The 14,662-nt window shown below is 39.7% G+C and overlaps 1 protein-coding gene across 8 annotated transcripts in view; it reads right to left on the bottom strand.

Moving 5' to 3' along the window:
• Positions 11,491-14,662, bottom strand: part of UTRN (utrophin) — a 556,454-nt gene continuing 553,282 nt past the window's right edge. For all 8 annotated transcript variants that reach the window (XM_013966586.2, XM_018053300.1, XM_018053301.1 and 5 more), the window contains one exon: positions 11,491-13,499. In XM_013966586.2, the coding sequence (XP_013822040.2) occupies positions 13,491-13,499 (9 nt within the window). In that variant the 3' untranslated portion in view covers positions 11,491-13,490. The remainder of the gene's footprint in view (positions 13,500-14,662) is intronic.

Below are 14,662 nucleotides of genomic sequence, written 5' to 3'. Positions count from 1 at the left end.
ATCCCCTGAAGAAGGGAAAGGCTACTCACTGCAGTATTCTGGCCTGGAGAATTTCATGGACTGTATAGTCCATGGAGCCTCAGAGAGTTAGACATGACTGAGCGACTTTCACTTAACCTTCACAAACTGTATAGGCTCTTCAATAGGCTAGAAACTAGTTTAGAAAATCAAGACTTAGTTTTCATTGTTGACAGGACATATCTTAAAACTGGGAGTTTCCCCAGTGGCTCAGCAGTAAAGTATCTGCCTGCCTGTAGGTGACACAGGTTCAGTCCCTGGTTAGGGAAGATCCCCTGGAGGAGGCATGTCAACCAACTCCAGTATTCCTCCCAGGAAAATACCATGGACATAGGAGCCTGGAGGGCTACAGTCCATGGGCTCACAAAGACTCAGACACAACTGAAGCAACTGAGCACATTTGAACACTGAAACAGGAAAATAGGTGGTTCAGAATATAGCTGCCATGTAACATGGCTCTCTAAAGGGAACAGGTGCTATTTTAGAAGAAGGATGTTGTAATTACATCTCTCTAAACCTCTCTGGTATCTAAAATATTACTGAGATACAGGATGCAAAGAAGTTATAAATTTGAAGACTTTTGCTAATAACCCCATAGTTAATCCTGCAGGCTCTTCAAATGGGTGATTGTATTTATTCTCTTGGTTTAGGTTGTGGCTCTTGAGAAGTGGAATGCAGCTTCTGATCATTAACCTTTCCTTGCTGTTTGTGTTGCAGTGTTCAGATCTGTGATCCCCAGAGTTTTGCATACTATGTGTGTAGCTGCTGTCTCATTTAATGACCCAACAAATGATTCTCCAACAAAAAGACCAGGAAAACCTGATGCTTGGGGAAGTTGAAACAATTACCCCAGAAATATGATACTTAACTGTAATAAATTGCCCTGAAGTTGTGACTTGATCACACTTCCAGATATTAATAATCTAAGCTTTAGCTCATGCTAAAGAAGCTGAGAGTTGAGAGTATCTATATCCACTCAACTCTGTCTACAATCTCATAAGTTTAGAATTCTATTTTCTTCACTAATATAGCTTTAGTATTCCTCTGTCTTCATCATGGCTTTATTATAACTTCATCGTTCCAGAAACTTCCTGAAGAAAAAGTGTATATGAACATCAGACTGTTCAGTTCTTTTTCCATCAGATAGCATCAGACCACTTTATTTCCCCAAATTCTTCAAAACTTTGGCTTCTAAACCTTCATCTTACTGTGCCTTCCAATCATAAACTATTATATCCCCTGTCTGCAGGGGATCAAACACTTTCCCCTCTGTCATGTTACAAAAACATCCATCAAGTAGTGTTTTTTCTTACTACTTTTATCAATAAACTCAACTTTCTCTTATCAACAGGTTATTTGGGGCCTGGGGAACTAGTTGACTGGTATAACAGAGATTCCTAACCACGGCCTATGCACTCTGGGTAATTCTGAGGATGGTGACACAAAAATCTCAATACTCTAACATCTAGCTGTGTTTATCATTTTAAATGCTGGCTTAGATTAAATTAATTGACTAATTACTCTTTGATGCTAGGCCAATTGCAGCATAAATTCCAGTCCCTCTTGTTTATGGGTTTGGTTCTAAACTGTTCTGATTCAGGAATGCCACTTAAATAATTTATCTGTAGGAGTTAAAACCCAAGAGCACTGACATTTAATAACTAATCTTGAGAGGATCCATTACATTCACAGTGCTCATTTCCAAAAATTGCTTTCTTCAGCTCCTTTGTTTGCTACCAATAGTATGTGGAAAATGAATTTAATAATCTGTAGATATTTTCTCCAAACACGAAAGGAATAGATTTAGAAAATAATTCAAACAGAGTGAAAATCCAGAACATTGTTTTGCTATTTTAAAAATATGAATAGATCTGGAGGAAAATATGACTGAGTTTTTACCTGCATGTAAAAGAGCCAGATTGCAAAAGAAAGGGGTTTTTGGAAGAGAGAAACTATAAGCTATTTACAGCTCCACTTAACATGGCAATCATGGTGGGGGTTTTTTTTGTTTCTTTTTGGTTTTGTTTTTGTTTTACTTTTTGGTTGTGAGGCCTGTGGGATCCTGGTTCCCTGACCAGGGATCAAACCTGTGACCCCCGCATTGGAAGTACAAGCTCTTAACCACTGAACCGCCAGGGAAGTCCCAGTAAGTGATAGGATAATGTTTGGGTCATTTTTAGCAGACACAAGGAATTCCAGTTATTAGTTAAGCAAAGATATTGTTTTAAAAAGTGGTCTTAGGAAACAAATTTTGGATACTCCAGGCATTCCTAGATCCTATGATTTTTATAATACATGCCTGGTTTAGTAACACTTGCTATGCATGGCTTGTCTAGGAAGATATGGATTTTAGAAATAGAAATTATTTTCCTCTATAAATATAACTGTTTCCTGAACCGAGAACAGAGACAAACCATTTTGAGTCCTATCAATGCTTTAGCATATCTCGCTAACAAAAGGAATATATCGCTTGTCACACAAGGTTACTTTCCATTTTAAAATTCTAAATTAATACTGATAATTGTTTTACTTTTGTCACTTCTCTAGATTTCGTGGGCTCACCACCTATGTATACTTGCAAGATTAAGACCTATGACATTAATTCAGCATCCAAAGTATGCATGGCCAAAAGCTTACAAAATCCAAATTGCTTAAAGCTTTAGAAATGTAGAGTGATACACAGTTAGACCAACCTAGACAGCATATGAAAAAGCAGAGACATTACTTTGCCAATAAAGGTCCATCTAATCAAGGCTATGGTTTTTCCTGTGGTCACGTATGGATGTGAGAGTTGGACTGTGAAGAAAGCTGAGCGCCAAAGAATTGATGCTTTTGAAATGTGGTGTTGGAGAAGACTCTTGAGAGTCCCTTGGACTGCAAGGAGATCCAACCAGTTCATCCTAAAGGAGATTAGTCCTGGGTATTCATTGGAAGGACTGATGTTGAGGCTAAAACTCCAATACTTTGGCCACCTGATGTGAAGAACTGACTTCTTGGAAAAGACCCTGATGCTGGGAAAGATTGAGGGCAGGAGGAGAAGGGGACGACAGAGGATGAGATGGTTGGATGGCATAACTGACTCGATGGACATGGATCTGGGTGGACTCTGGGAGTTGGTGATGGACAGAGAGGCCTGGCGTGCTGTGGTTTGTGGGGTCGCAAAGAGTCGGACACAACTGAGAGACTGAACTGAACCGAACACAGTAAGACAGGTTTCTTTAAGGATTTCTCAAAGCTTTTATGTTCATGTGCATTGTGAATCTCCAAAGTGCCTTAGAGCATGCATTGTTTTTCAAAATTATTTAGCCAGAGAATCCTTTTATTGGGGAACTACTGCTACATTCACTGCATTTTATTGATCATTGTGATGCCTTCTTTGGACTACTAACATTACCAACAAGCACATTAAACATCACAGCGAAATTACTACGATATGGTTCCATCAGTTCAGTTTAGTTCAGTTCAGTTCAGTCGCTCAGTCGTGTCTGACCCTTTGCAACCCCATGAATCGCAGCACCCCAGGCCTCCCTGTCCATCACCAACTCCCGGAGGTCACTCAGACTCACGTCCATCGAGTCAGTGATGCCATCCAGCCATCTCATCCTCTTTCATCTCCTTGTCCTCCTGCCCCCAATCCCTCCCAGCATCAGGGTCTTTTCCAATGAGTCAACTCTTCGCATGAGGTGGCCAAAGTACTGGAGTTTCAGCTTTAGCATCATTCCTTCCAAAGAAATCCCAGGGTTGATCTCCTTCAGAATGGACTGGTTGGATCTCCTTGCAGTCCAAGGGACTCTCAAGAGTCTTCTCCAACACCACAGTTCAAAAGCATCAATTCTTCAGTGCTCAGCTTTCTTCACAGTCCAACACTCACATCCATACGTGACCACAGGAAAAACCATAGCCTTGACTAGACGGACCTTAGTCGGCAAAGTAATGTCTCTCTTTTGAATATGCTATCTAGGTTGGTCATAACTTTTCTTCCAAGGAGTAAGCGTCTTTTAATTTCATGGCTGCAATCACCATCTGCAATGATTTTGGAGCCCCAAAAAATAAAGTCTGACACTGTTTCCACTGTTTCCCTATCTATTTCCCATGAAGTGATGGGACCAGATGCCATGATCTTTGTTTTCTGGATGTTGAGCTTTAAGCCAACTTTTTCACTCTCCTCTTTCACTTTCATCAAGAGGCTTTTTAGCTCCTCTTCACTTTCTGCCATAAGGGCGGTGTCATCTGCATATCTGAGGTTATTGATATTTCTCCCAGCAATCTTGATTCCAGCTTGTGTTTCTTCCAGTCCAGTGTTTCTCATGAGATACTCTGCATATAAGTTAAATAAGCAGGGTGACAATATACAACCTTGACATACTCTTTTTCCTATTTGGAACCAGTCTGTTGTTCCATGTCCCGTTCTAACTGTTGCTTCCTGACCTGCATACAGATTTCTCAAAAGGCCGGTCAGGTGGTCTGGTATTCCCATCACTTTCAGAATTTTCCACAGTTTATTGTGATCAGGAAGCTATTAATTCCACACATTTTTTTCATGAGATGTAGCCCTGTATTTGGATATACAACTTGTGGGGATCTAGAATGCTCTAAAAGTTTATATGCGCTGTGCTGTGCTCAGTCGCTCTGTTGTGTCTGACTCTTTGCAACCCCACGGACTGTAGCCCACTAGGATCCTCTTTTCATGGGGATTTTCCAGGCCAGAATACTGAAATGGATTGCCATACCCTTCTCCAGGGAATCTTCCCAACCCAGGGATCGAACCCAGGTCTTCTGTATGCAGGCGACAAGTTATTATAAGGGCCTGCTAATCCTCCTTCCAGCTTCCATTTCTGTTATCAATATTATACCTTCTTGTTTATGTTTGGGCCAACCTACTAGATTAGGCAGGTAGAGATTTGCTCCCTAACTCTGTTTTCAGCAACTTGAACAATGCTTTGCCCATTGTGGGCACTAGATACTTTGTTTCCAATTCAGTTATAGCCACTAAATTTCAAGTCAAGGAAGAATTCTGATTCATGGTTAACATCCTCTAATCAGAAAATTCCTCTTTACTCTTAAAATTGTATTATTTCATCAATATTTTCAGAATATAGTATCCAGCATGCATTTTGTTTTACACTAAGCAACATCTTTTCATACTGTTCATGGAGTTCTCAAGGAAAGAATACTGAAGTGGTTTGCCATTCCCTTCTCCAGTGGACCACATTTTGTCAGAACTCTCCATTATGACCTGTCCATCTTGGGTGGCCTTACATGTCATGGGTCATAGTTTCCTTGAGTTAGACAAGGCTGTGGTCCATGTGATTAGAATATGAACAGTATGAAATGGCATAAAGATAGTACACTGAAAGATGAACTCACCTACCCAGATTGGTAGGTGCCCAATATGCTACTGGAGATCAGTGGAGAAACAACTCCAGAAAGAATGAAGAGACGAAGCCAAAGCAAAACAACACCCAGCTGTGGATGTGAATGGTGATGGAAGCAGGGTCTGATGCTGTAAAGAGCAATATTGCATAGGAACCTGAAATGTTAGGTCCATTAATCAAGGCAAATTGGAAGTGGTCAAACAGGACAGGGCAAGAGTGAGCATCAACATTTTAGGAATCAGAGAACTAAACTGGACCAGAATGGGTGAATTTAACTCAGATGACCATTATATCTACTACTGTGGGCAAGAATCCCTTGGAAGAAATGGAGTAGCCATCATGGTCAACTAAGAGTCTGAAATGTAGTACTTGGATGCAATCTCAAAAATGACAGAATGATCTCTGTTCATTTCCAAGGCAAGCCATTCAATATCACAGTAATCCAAGTCTATGTGGCGACCAGTAATGCTGAAGAAGCTGAAGTTGAACAGTTCTATGAAGATCTACAAGGCCTTTTAGAACTAACACCCAGAAAAGATATCCTTTGCATTATAGGGGACTGGAATGCAAAAGTAGGAAGTCAAGAAACACCTGGAGTAACAGGTAAATTTGGCCTTGGAATACAGAATGAAGCAGGGCAAAGACTAATAGAGTTTTGCCAAGAGAATGCACTGATCATAGCAAACACCCTCTTCCAACAACAGAAGAGAAGACTCTATGCATGGACATCACCAGATGGCCAACACCGAAATCAGATTGATTATATTCTTTGCAGCCAAAGATGGAGAAGCTCTATACAGTCAACAAAAACAAGACCAGGAGCTAACTGTGGCTCAGATCATGAACTCTTTATTGACAAATTCAGATTTAAATGGAAGGAAGTAGGGGAAACCGCTAGACCATTTAGGTATGACCTAAATCAAATCCCTTATGATTATACAGTGGAAGTGAGAACTAGATTTAAGGGACTAGATCTGATAGACAGAGTGCCTGATGAACTATGGACGGAGGTTTGTGACATTGTACAGGATACAGGGAGCAAAACCCTCCCCAAGAAAAAGAAATGCAAAAAAGCAAAATGGCTGTCTGAGGAGGCCTTACAAATAGCTATAAAAAGAAAAGAAGTGAAAAGCAAAGGAGAAAAGGAAAGATATTCCCATTTGAATGCAGAATTCCAAAAAATAGTAAGAAGAGATAAGAAAGCCTTCCTCAGCAATCAATGCAGAGAAATAGAGGAAAACAACAGAATGGGAAAGACTAGAGATCTCTTCAAGAAAATCAGAGATACCAAAGGAACATCTCATGCACACATGGGCAAGTAAAGGACAGAAATGGTAGGGACCTAACAGAAGCAGAAATTATTAAGAAGAGGTGGCAAGAATACACAGAAGAACTGTACAAAAGAGATCTTCATGACCCAGATAATCATGATGGTGTGATCACTCACCTAGAACCAGACATCCTGGAATGTGAAGTCAAGTGGGCCTTAGGAAGCATCACGACAGACAAAGCTAGTGCAGGTGATGGAGTTTCCGTTGATTTATTTCAAATCCTGAAAGATGATGCTCTGAAACTGCTACACTAATATGCCAGCAAATTTGGAAAACTCAGCAGTGGCCACAGGACTGGAGAAGGTCAGTTTTCATTCCAATCCCAAAGAAAGGTAATGCCAAAGAACGCTCAAACTACCACACAATTGCACTTATCTCACACACTATTAAAGTAATGCTCAAAATTCTCCAAGCCAGGCTTCAATAGTACATGAACCATGAACTTCCAGATGTTAAAGCTGGCTTTAGAAAAGGTAGAGGAGCCAGAGATCAAATTGCCAACATCCGCTGGATAATCGAAAAAGCAAGAGAGTTCCAGAAAAATATCTATTTCTGCTTTATGGACAATGCAAAGCCTTTGACTGTGTGGATCACAATAAACTCTGGAAAATTCTGAAAAAGATAGGAATACCGGACCATCTGACCTGCCTCTTGAGAAACCTATAGGCAGGTCAGGAAGCAACAGTTAGAACTGGACATGGAACAACAGACTGGTTCCAAATAGGAAAAGGAGTACGCCAAGGCTGTATATTGTCACTCTGCTTATTTAACTTCTATGCAGAGTACATCATGAGAAATCCTGGACTGGAAGAAGATCAAGCTGGAATCAAGATTGCCAGGAGAAATATCAATAACCTCAGATATGCAGATGACACCACCCTTATGGCAGAAAGTGAAGAGGACTTAAAAAGCCTCTTGATGAAAGTGAAAGAGGAGAGTGAAAAAGTTGGCTTAAAGCTCAACATCCAGAAAACAAAGATCATGGCATCTGGTCCCATCACTTCATGGGAAATAGATGGGGAAACATTGGAAACAGTGTCAGACTTTCTTTTGGGGGGCTCCAAAATCATTGCAGATGGTGATTGCAGCCATGAAATTGAAAGGTGCTTACTCCTTGGAAGAAAAGTTATGACCATCCTTGATAGCATATTCAAAAGCAGAGACATTACTTTGCCAACAAAGGTCCATCTAGTCAAGGCTATGGTTTTTCCTGTGGTCATGTATGGATGTGAGAATTGGACTGTGAAGAAGGCAGAGCGCTGAAGAATTGATGCTTTTGAACTGTGGTGTTGGAGAGACTCTTGAGAGTCTCTTGGACTGCAAGGAGATCCAACCAGTCCATTCTGAAGGAGATCAACCCTGGGATTTCTCTGGAGGGAATGATCCTAAAGCTGAAACTCCAGTACTTTGGCCACCTTATGTGAAGAGTTGACTCATTGGAAAAGACCCTGATGCTGGGAGGGATTGGGGGTAGGAGGAGAAGGGGACGACAGAGGATGAGATGGCTGGATGCCATCACGGACTCGATGGATGTGAGTCTGAGTAAACTCCGGGAGATGGTGATGGACAGAGAGGCCTCGCGTGCTGTGATTCATGAGGTCGCAGAGTCAGACACGACTGAGCAACTGAACTGAACTGAACTGAACGACTGAATTTAACTGAAGCAGCCTTTTATATTGGACATCATTATCAATATATAAATCTGCATAGTGGAGGTGGAAGTGGGTAGAAAACAGGATACATGAGTTTGTTTGGAATGGGTTGAGCTTTTCAAACTGCCCTCAGGCATATCCCAAGCAGCATACATAGCTGTCTCAGTTTGCTAAGGGGTAAACAGGGCTCATATAAACAAGGCTATTCTAGACTTTGATAGGCTTACTTGGGTCAGATTTAAGTTAGAATGACTTGATTCTTCCAACAGTTTTATAATGTCATTTCTTCTAAATTAAAAGAAAAAACATGATTTGAAGTAAAAATTTAAAAATCAGTATTTTGATACTTTTGAAAATGGTCTTAAAAAATAATATCAGGAATTGATTGTAATTACATCCCCTGACAGCCTGGGAACTCTTCTCATTTAATTACAAGTTCTACATTTGTGCTTTCTCGGTTGACAACAGGGCAAGACTGCGGGCATATTATCAATTAACTTTTCCTAATTACTCACGTACAAAATTCAAAACAGGACCAAAAAAAAGCTATCTATAGAAGAATAGCTGAACCCAAGCATACACTGTAAATATTCCCCAATTATGAAAACTACGTCACCAATTGGAATGCCTTCACAACGCAAGATTAGTGCCACGTTTGTAAGCTTAAACAAAATGCAAATAAATTGCATATTTCTAAACAAATGCTTGCCAGGGCACAGTGCCACATGTAGCTACTCATTTGTTCAGTGTGAAAGACTTCCTATGCATTGTTTTTTCACCTAAAAATCAAACAATTTAATTTGAACACACCTTCTGAGAAGTTGATAATAATATCGCTTTTATTCCATTTCTCATATAGATTTTTTTCTCTTTTATTTTTCTAATTTTACGCCAGTCCTTTTCTATCACATCTTCTGCTTCTCCTAGAATCTGGGGCAGAGACTTGCTAAGTCTTCCTATTTGCTTTTCCCCTGAAATTGGATTGATAGCCTAGGGCAGAGGGGCTGATCTTCTTGACCTTTGTTTTAGAAGAAAAGTGAAAGTTAAATTCGCTCAGTAGTGTCTGACCCTTTGCTACCCCACGGACTATATAGTCCATGGAATTCTCCAGGCCAGGATACTGGAGTCGGTAGCCTTTCCCTTCTCCAGGGGATCTACCCAACCCAGGGATCGAACCCAGGTCTCCCACATTGCAGGCGGATTATTTTTGTTTGTTTGTTGTTGTTTAGTCACTATAAATATGTCTAACTTTTTTGCAACCCCATGGATTGTAGCCCACCAGGCCTCTATGTCCATGGAATTTCCCAGGCAAGAATACTGGAGTGGGTTGCCATTTCTTTCTCCAGTGCAGGTGAATTCTTTACCAGCTGAGCCACAAGGGTTTTAGAAGAAGGCCTTGTGAAAAGCCTACTTCCTCCCCACTCCATTGAGGCAGCTGACATCAGGGTTTTAGCTCAAGTCCTCTGCTTTGCCCTCCTCTGTGTTTATAAGGTGAAATTTGATGGCCCCTCCCCAGCTTAGCTCTACCCTTTGTTCTGGGCTCTGCAGTTTCTCTCACAACAGAAGTGGGTTCTATTCCTCATACTTAGCCTTGTAATTTGCTTTGACTAACAGAATTCAGTAGAAGTGATGATGCACCAGTTCTCAGCAAAGCCTGTCTACATTCCGACACTTCCATCATTGTACAATAAGACACCCAGTTAATTAGCTTGCTAGTGGATGAAAGAACTCAGCCCAATATCCCCAGTCATCCTAGTCTAGCCATCCCACATCATTCAATAACCAGTCAACTCCAGATAAATCCAGATCAGCCAACCCTCACATCCCATAAACTAAATAAAGTTTTTATGACTGCTGTGTCCTATTATTGTGGTGAGCGATAACTAATGCCACAGGTATGGAACGTAATGTGACTATGATTGGGCCCTGGCCTCCATCAAAGGCTTGCTTTTGTTAATTAACCTCAAAAAACACAAGCTGATATCGTATTGTCAATGAATTTTCAGGATACAACTTATAGTGTTAGGTGGTGTGGTGTTAGTGGCTTCAGTTCTATTCAGTTCTCAGCTAGGGGTTTCAGTTCAGTTCTATTCAGTTCTCAGCTAGTAAGTTAAGAAATGACCCTGAACAAGTTGGTCAGTTGAGACAGTGGAATGGTGGTGGTGCACAGGGTTGGGGGAATAACCAAAGGCAAACTATATTCTTTAAAAAAAAGTGTATATTATTGTTTGTTGTTTAGTCATTAAGTTGTGTTTGACTCCTTGTGACCCCATGGACTGCAGCCCACCAGGCTCCTCTGTTCATAGCATATCCAAGGCAAGAATACTGGAGTGGGTTGCCATGCCCTCCTCCAGGGGATCTTCTGCACCCAGGGATTGAACCCACGTCTCTTACGTTGCAAGTGGATACTTCATCGCTGAGCCATTGGGGAAGCATATATTTTCAACTATCTACTTACCTCTATTTTCACCTGCCTACTCAATAGGCTGCTGGAAACCAACAATTGGTTTTTTAGGGATGCTTAATGTGAATATTACTTTGAAGTAGACAGGATGCTTAAAATGTATGTTCATTAGAATGGGTCAATTTTCTTTAACAAACTATAAATAAGGGGACTTTTCTATTTCATAGATTTTACTTTCAGAATCAAGCAACATGATTCTCAGCACTCGTTCCCATGGGGTAGCTTTGAAATGGATTAAACTTCTACTAGAGTAGCAAAATCCAGCGCATATATAAAAAGCGCATTATTTAAGAGCTTGAAGCTGAAAGTGGATTTGAAGGAGTAATTGACTAAATACTAATAGCATCTAAGATATTAAAATAAAAGCTAAATAGGTTTCACATATATGTTTTTAACATCCAATATTATTTTTCCCTAACCTTCTATCTGTAAAGAAAATTGAGAATTATGTATATATATAAGAGAGACGAGAGAAACACAGAGAAAGAGAAAGTAAGACAGTAAGAGTAAGAAAGAATGTATTAGGGTGTATGAGAGAAACTGCAGGAACACATGTAGAGTATCAGGATACAGGCCGTCTTTAGATTTTATTTTCATAATCATACATTCAAAGTTCTATCAGTAAACACCATTGAAGAATATCAAAGTCATCTTGTGTTAAAATTACTTTTATTCAGGATGAAAAATACAACATGTAACCAGTTTAGATGATAATCTATGATTAGTTCTTTACCACATATTTCAAAAGAACTACATACTTGTTTCCCCTTGTTGTTACTGCAATGTATTTCTTTATATTTACTCTTACTTAAAAGGTTACCATGTAGTGTTTTATGTAGCTTTTCCTTAATAGCAGATAGAGAACATGTTGCACACAATTACAGGCAGAAAAAAAAAATTAATACATAACTTTTCAAAGTAAGGACAAGGAAGACACCAAATCTACAACTTTTAGTTCAGAGTTCAGGGAATTTTTTTTCTTTAAATAGATATTCTTACTGGGTAAGATGTGATCTGATAGAAGCTCTAGATTTTTCAAACTGTAGCGGCATAAAGCTATTTCCAACGCGATGGATGAAGATGGATCTGAGGTAGAAAGGTGGTCATGGCTTTCCTCTTATATAAAACAATTTTCTTCTTCTCAAAATATCTTTACTGCAAATAGACACCCTTGCCCCCCAACCCACCCAACCTATTCTAAAGAATAGGAATTTCTAACTTTAAGCCTCCTTCTGGCCAGATCCCAGTTAAAGAGAACTCAAAGTTAAAATGTCCTGATGTTTTAAAGCACATATGCTTCAATCAAAACACATTTCACTTTTTTTTTTTTTTTTTGGTTTCTTTACATTTGGTAAATGACACGGCATGTTTAAACTGAACCAAATAGATGTTAAATCAGGAGCTGAACCAAATACCTAACTGAATGCACTCAAAGGTGTAAGCCAGGATTCCACCATCTAAGCATTAATTTCATTCTTCAATAGAAGCAGGTTTTTGATAAACATCGTTCCCAAATGCATTGGTCAAATGAAGGGTAATATAACAAGCTATTCCTTCAAAAAATAAAATGAGACATTCATTACATTTGTGTCTGCTTTCAGAAGGAAAATAACTGGGGGTTTCAAGAATCATAGAGGGCTTGAATATATTAGAGACATAAACAACCATCAAACTTTCTTCAAAGGGAACTAAAGACAACCATGTATTTTGGTATCACAATTAGGCACAGGTCTGCTGTGTACTGAATGATGAAAATCAAGACCTGGGAACTAGGAAAAGTTGGACCAAGTCTTGTTTCTGTGTCAAAATGAAAATATGCGTAAATGGGCAACCTTTGGTAAAATAATCTTTGAAATTATTATAATTCTGTCATACAGATTGGAACATGAAATAAATAAAGAAATCAACACCTACTTATATAGAGTAGGGAGATAAAAGACAAGAGGAAAAAAAATCCCAATAGAAATGCCTGTTAGACCCACAGGATTTTTATTGCGGTTATCCAAGTGGTCACTAAAGAAGTAAGTGTATGATGTGAAGTAAAGTTAAACAGTATACACAGAGCTGTAGCCTAATCCATAAATGTATAATATTTGATTGACATATATGAAATTGTTAATTTGGCCAAATCATGGAAACAAATAAAATCTATTTGGTCATGTGGCTGATGAATTATAAATAACCAAAACATAATGGTAAAAGCGTCAAATAAACAAATGAAGTTATTGTACAAGGTTAATATGAAGGAATGTAAAAATGTAAAATTGTCTTCTAATTCTTATGCATTTGTCCACGGTTATTAAAAAGAAGGTCTCATATTAGAAACCCCCCCACCCACTTTCCCAATACTGTATACAGTATACAAATCAGTGGCAAATGTATTTCCATTTCCAAATACCATTCTGTTCATTAATTTACAGTTGCATAGAAAGGGAAGAAGAAAACAATAATATATGATTATTATAAAAACAAAATATCCTTTCCTCTTTGGATAGGCAGTGTTTTACTCCTTCAGTAGAACACACAGTCCGCACCCAACAGCATAATTCAAAGAGCCATGGAGCTTCTGATTAAATGGAACTTGACATTGGCATTTGCTGAAAAGGGCAACACTGTAAATCAAGAAATGTTGGTTGGCTAGATGAATACTTCACATTGCCTGTGGGAAGAGAAAATAGCACTGTCAGAACAACATTTACAGAAGGCATTACAGGTAGCAGAGAGCTGTCAACTCTTAAAAACAAAAAGTGCTTCTTTCAGCACAGACAAGCCCTCTTTTGCTACATTCAGTGGGGACACTTTTACTCCCATGTGACTTTCGTTCCTGGAATGAAGTCCTTTGCTTTCATCCTAAAGTTTCATAGCCTGCTTTTCACCAACTCGGCTGATATAGAGGAAGTCTGGAAGACTTTTCTCTTGTCCAGGCTGGAAACCAAGTTAAAACTGAGACGATTTGTCTTTTTCTTTTTTCCTGAGAGATACTAATGTTGACTGAATTAGGTTGGTGCAAGCACTCCTTTGTGTTCCTCTGAGGGTCTGTGGGAGGTCTTCTGCAGAACTGGTACCCTGACAATTCCAGGGTACCAGCTGGATCCCAGCTGGGATCCAGACAATGAGAACTCAAGATAAGAATCAAAGCCCAAGGGTGTGCAATAGTGCCAGTTAAAGGCTCAGGGCCAATGTACAGAGGCAAGGGAGGATAGAAATCCAGGTCACACTCAGAGGAGTGCCATCAACCTTTCACAGGTCAAATGGTTGGGTCCATTATCATTAAAACCTATGTCCTCAAACTCTTCTCTATATGCGTCTTTCACTGACTTGCTCTGATGGATATCTACATCTCCCTAAAGACACAGCTTCCTCCATAGAAAGGAAAGACTTCTTCCCATAGGACTGTTTTTCATCTCTCACACTCCTCAGATATTGGACAGGTTCACATTGTGTTTTTCAGGGACTTTTCTCTCTCTCCTTCCTAAAAGTACCCAGCTTTGAATCTCTTGTCATCAAACCATACCACCCACACCACCCACTATGCAGTCATCTTCTGGCCTCTTAGCTCATGTCCCCTTACCTCTTGAAGAAAAAAATGGCTGTCATTCATTGGTTCTAAATGTTCATGATTTCAATACACAGATGGTTTTTCCAAACCTATGGCCTCTTAGCTCCTTGAGCTCCACTCCTCCCAGAATCTGTCCTTCACCCTTTCTCAGCCTTCCACTCAAATCTGGATGATTGCCAATACCTGCATTCCTTCCAATATTTCAATTTCAATCATCCCCCTTTCTGACAACCCACCCGTACCTCTCCAGCTTACCTCCACTA

This window comes from Capra hircus, chromosome 9 (genome assembly GCF_001704415.2).
Source record: "Capra hircus breed San Clemente chromosome 9, ASM170441v1, whole genome shotgun sequence".
Classification (NCBI taxonomy): Eukaryota; Metazoa; Chordata; class Mammalia; order Artiodactyla; family Bovidae; genus Capra; species Capra hircus.
Note: the sequence above shows the minus strand (reverse complement) of the source record. Positions and strands in the feature narration are given on the sequence as shown.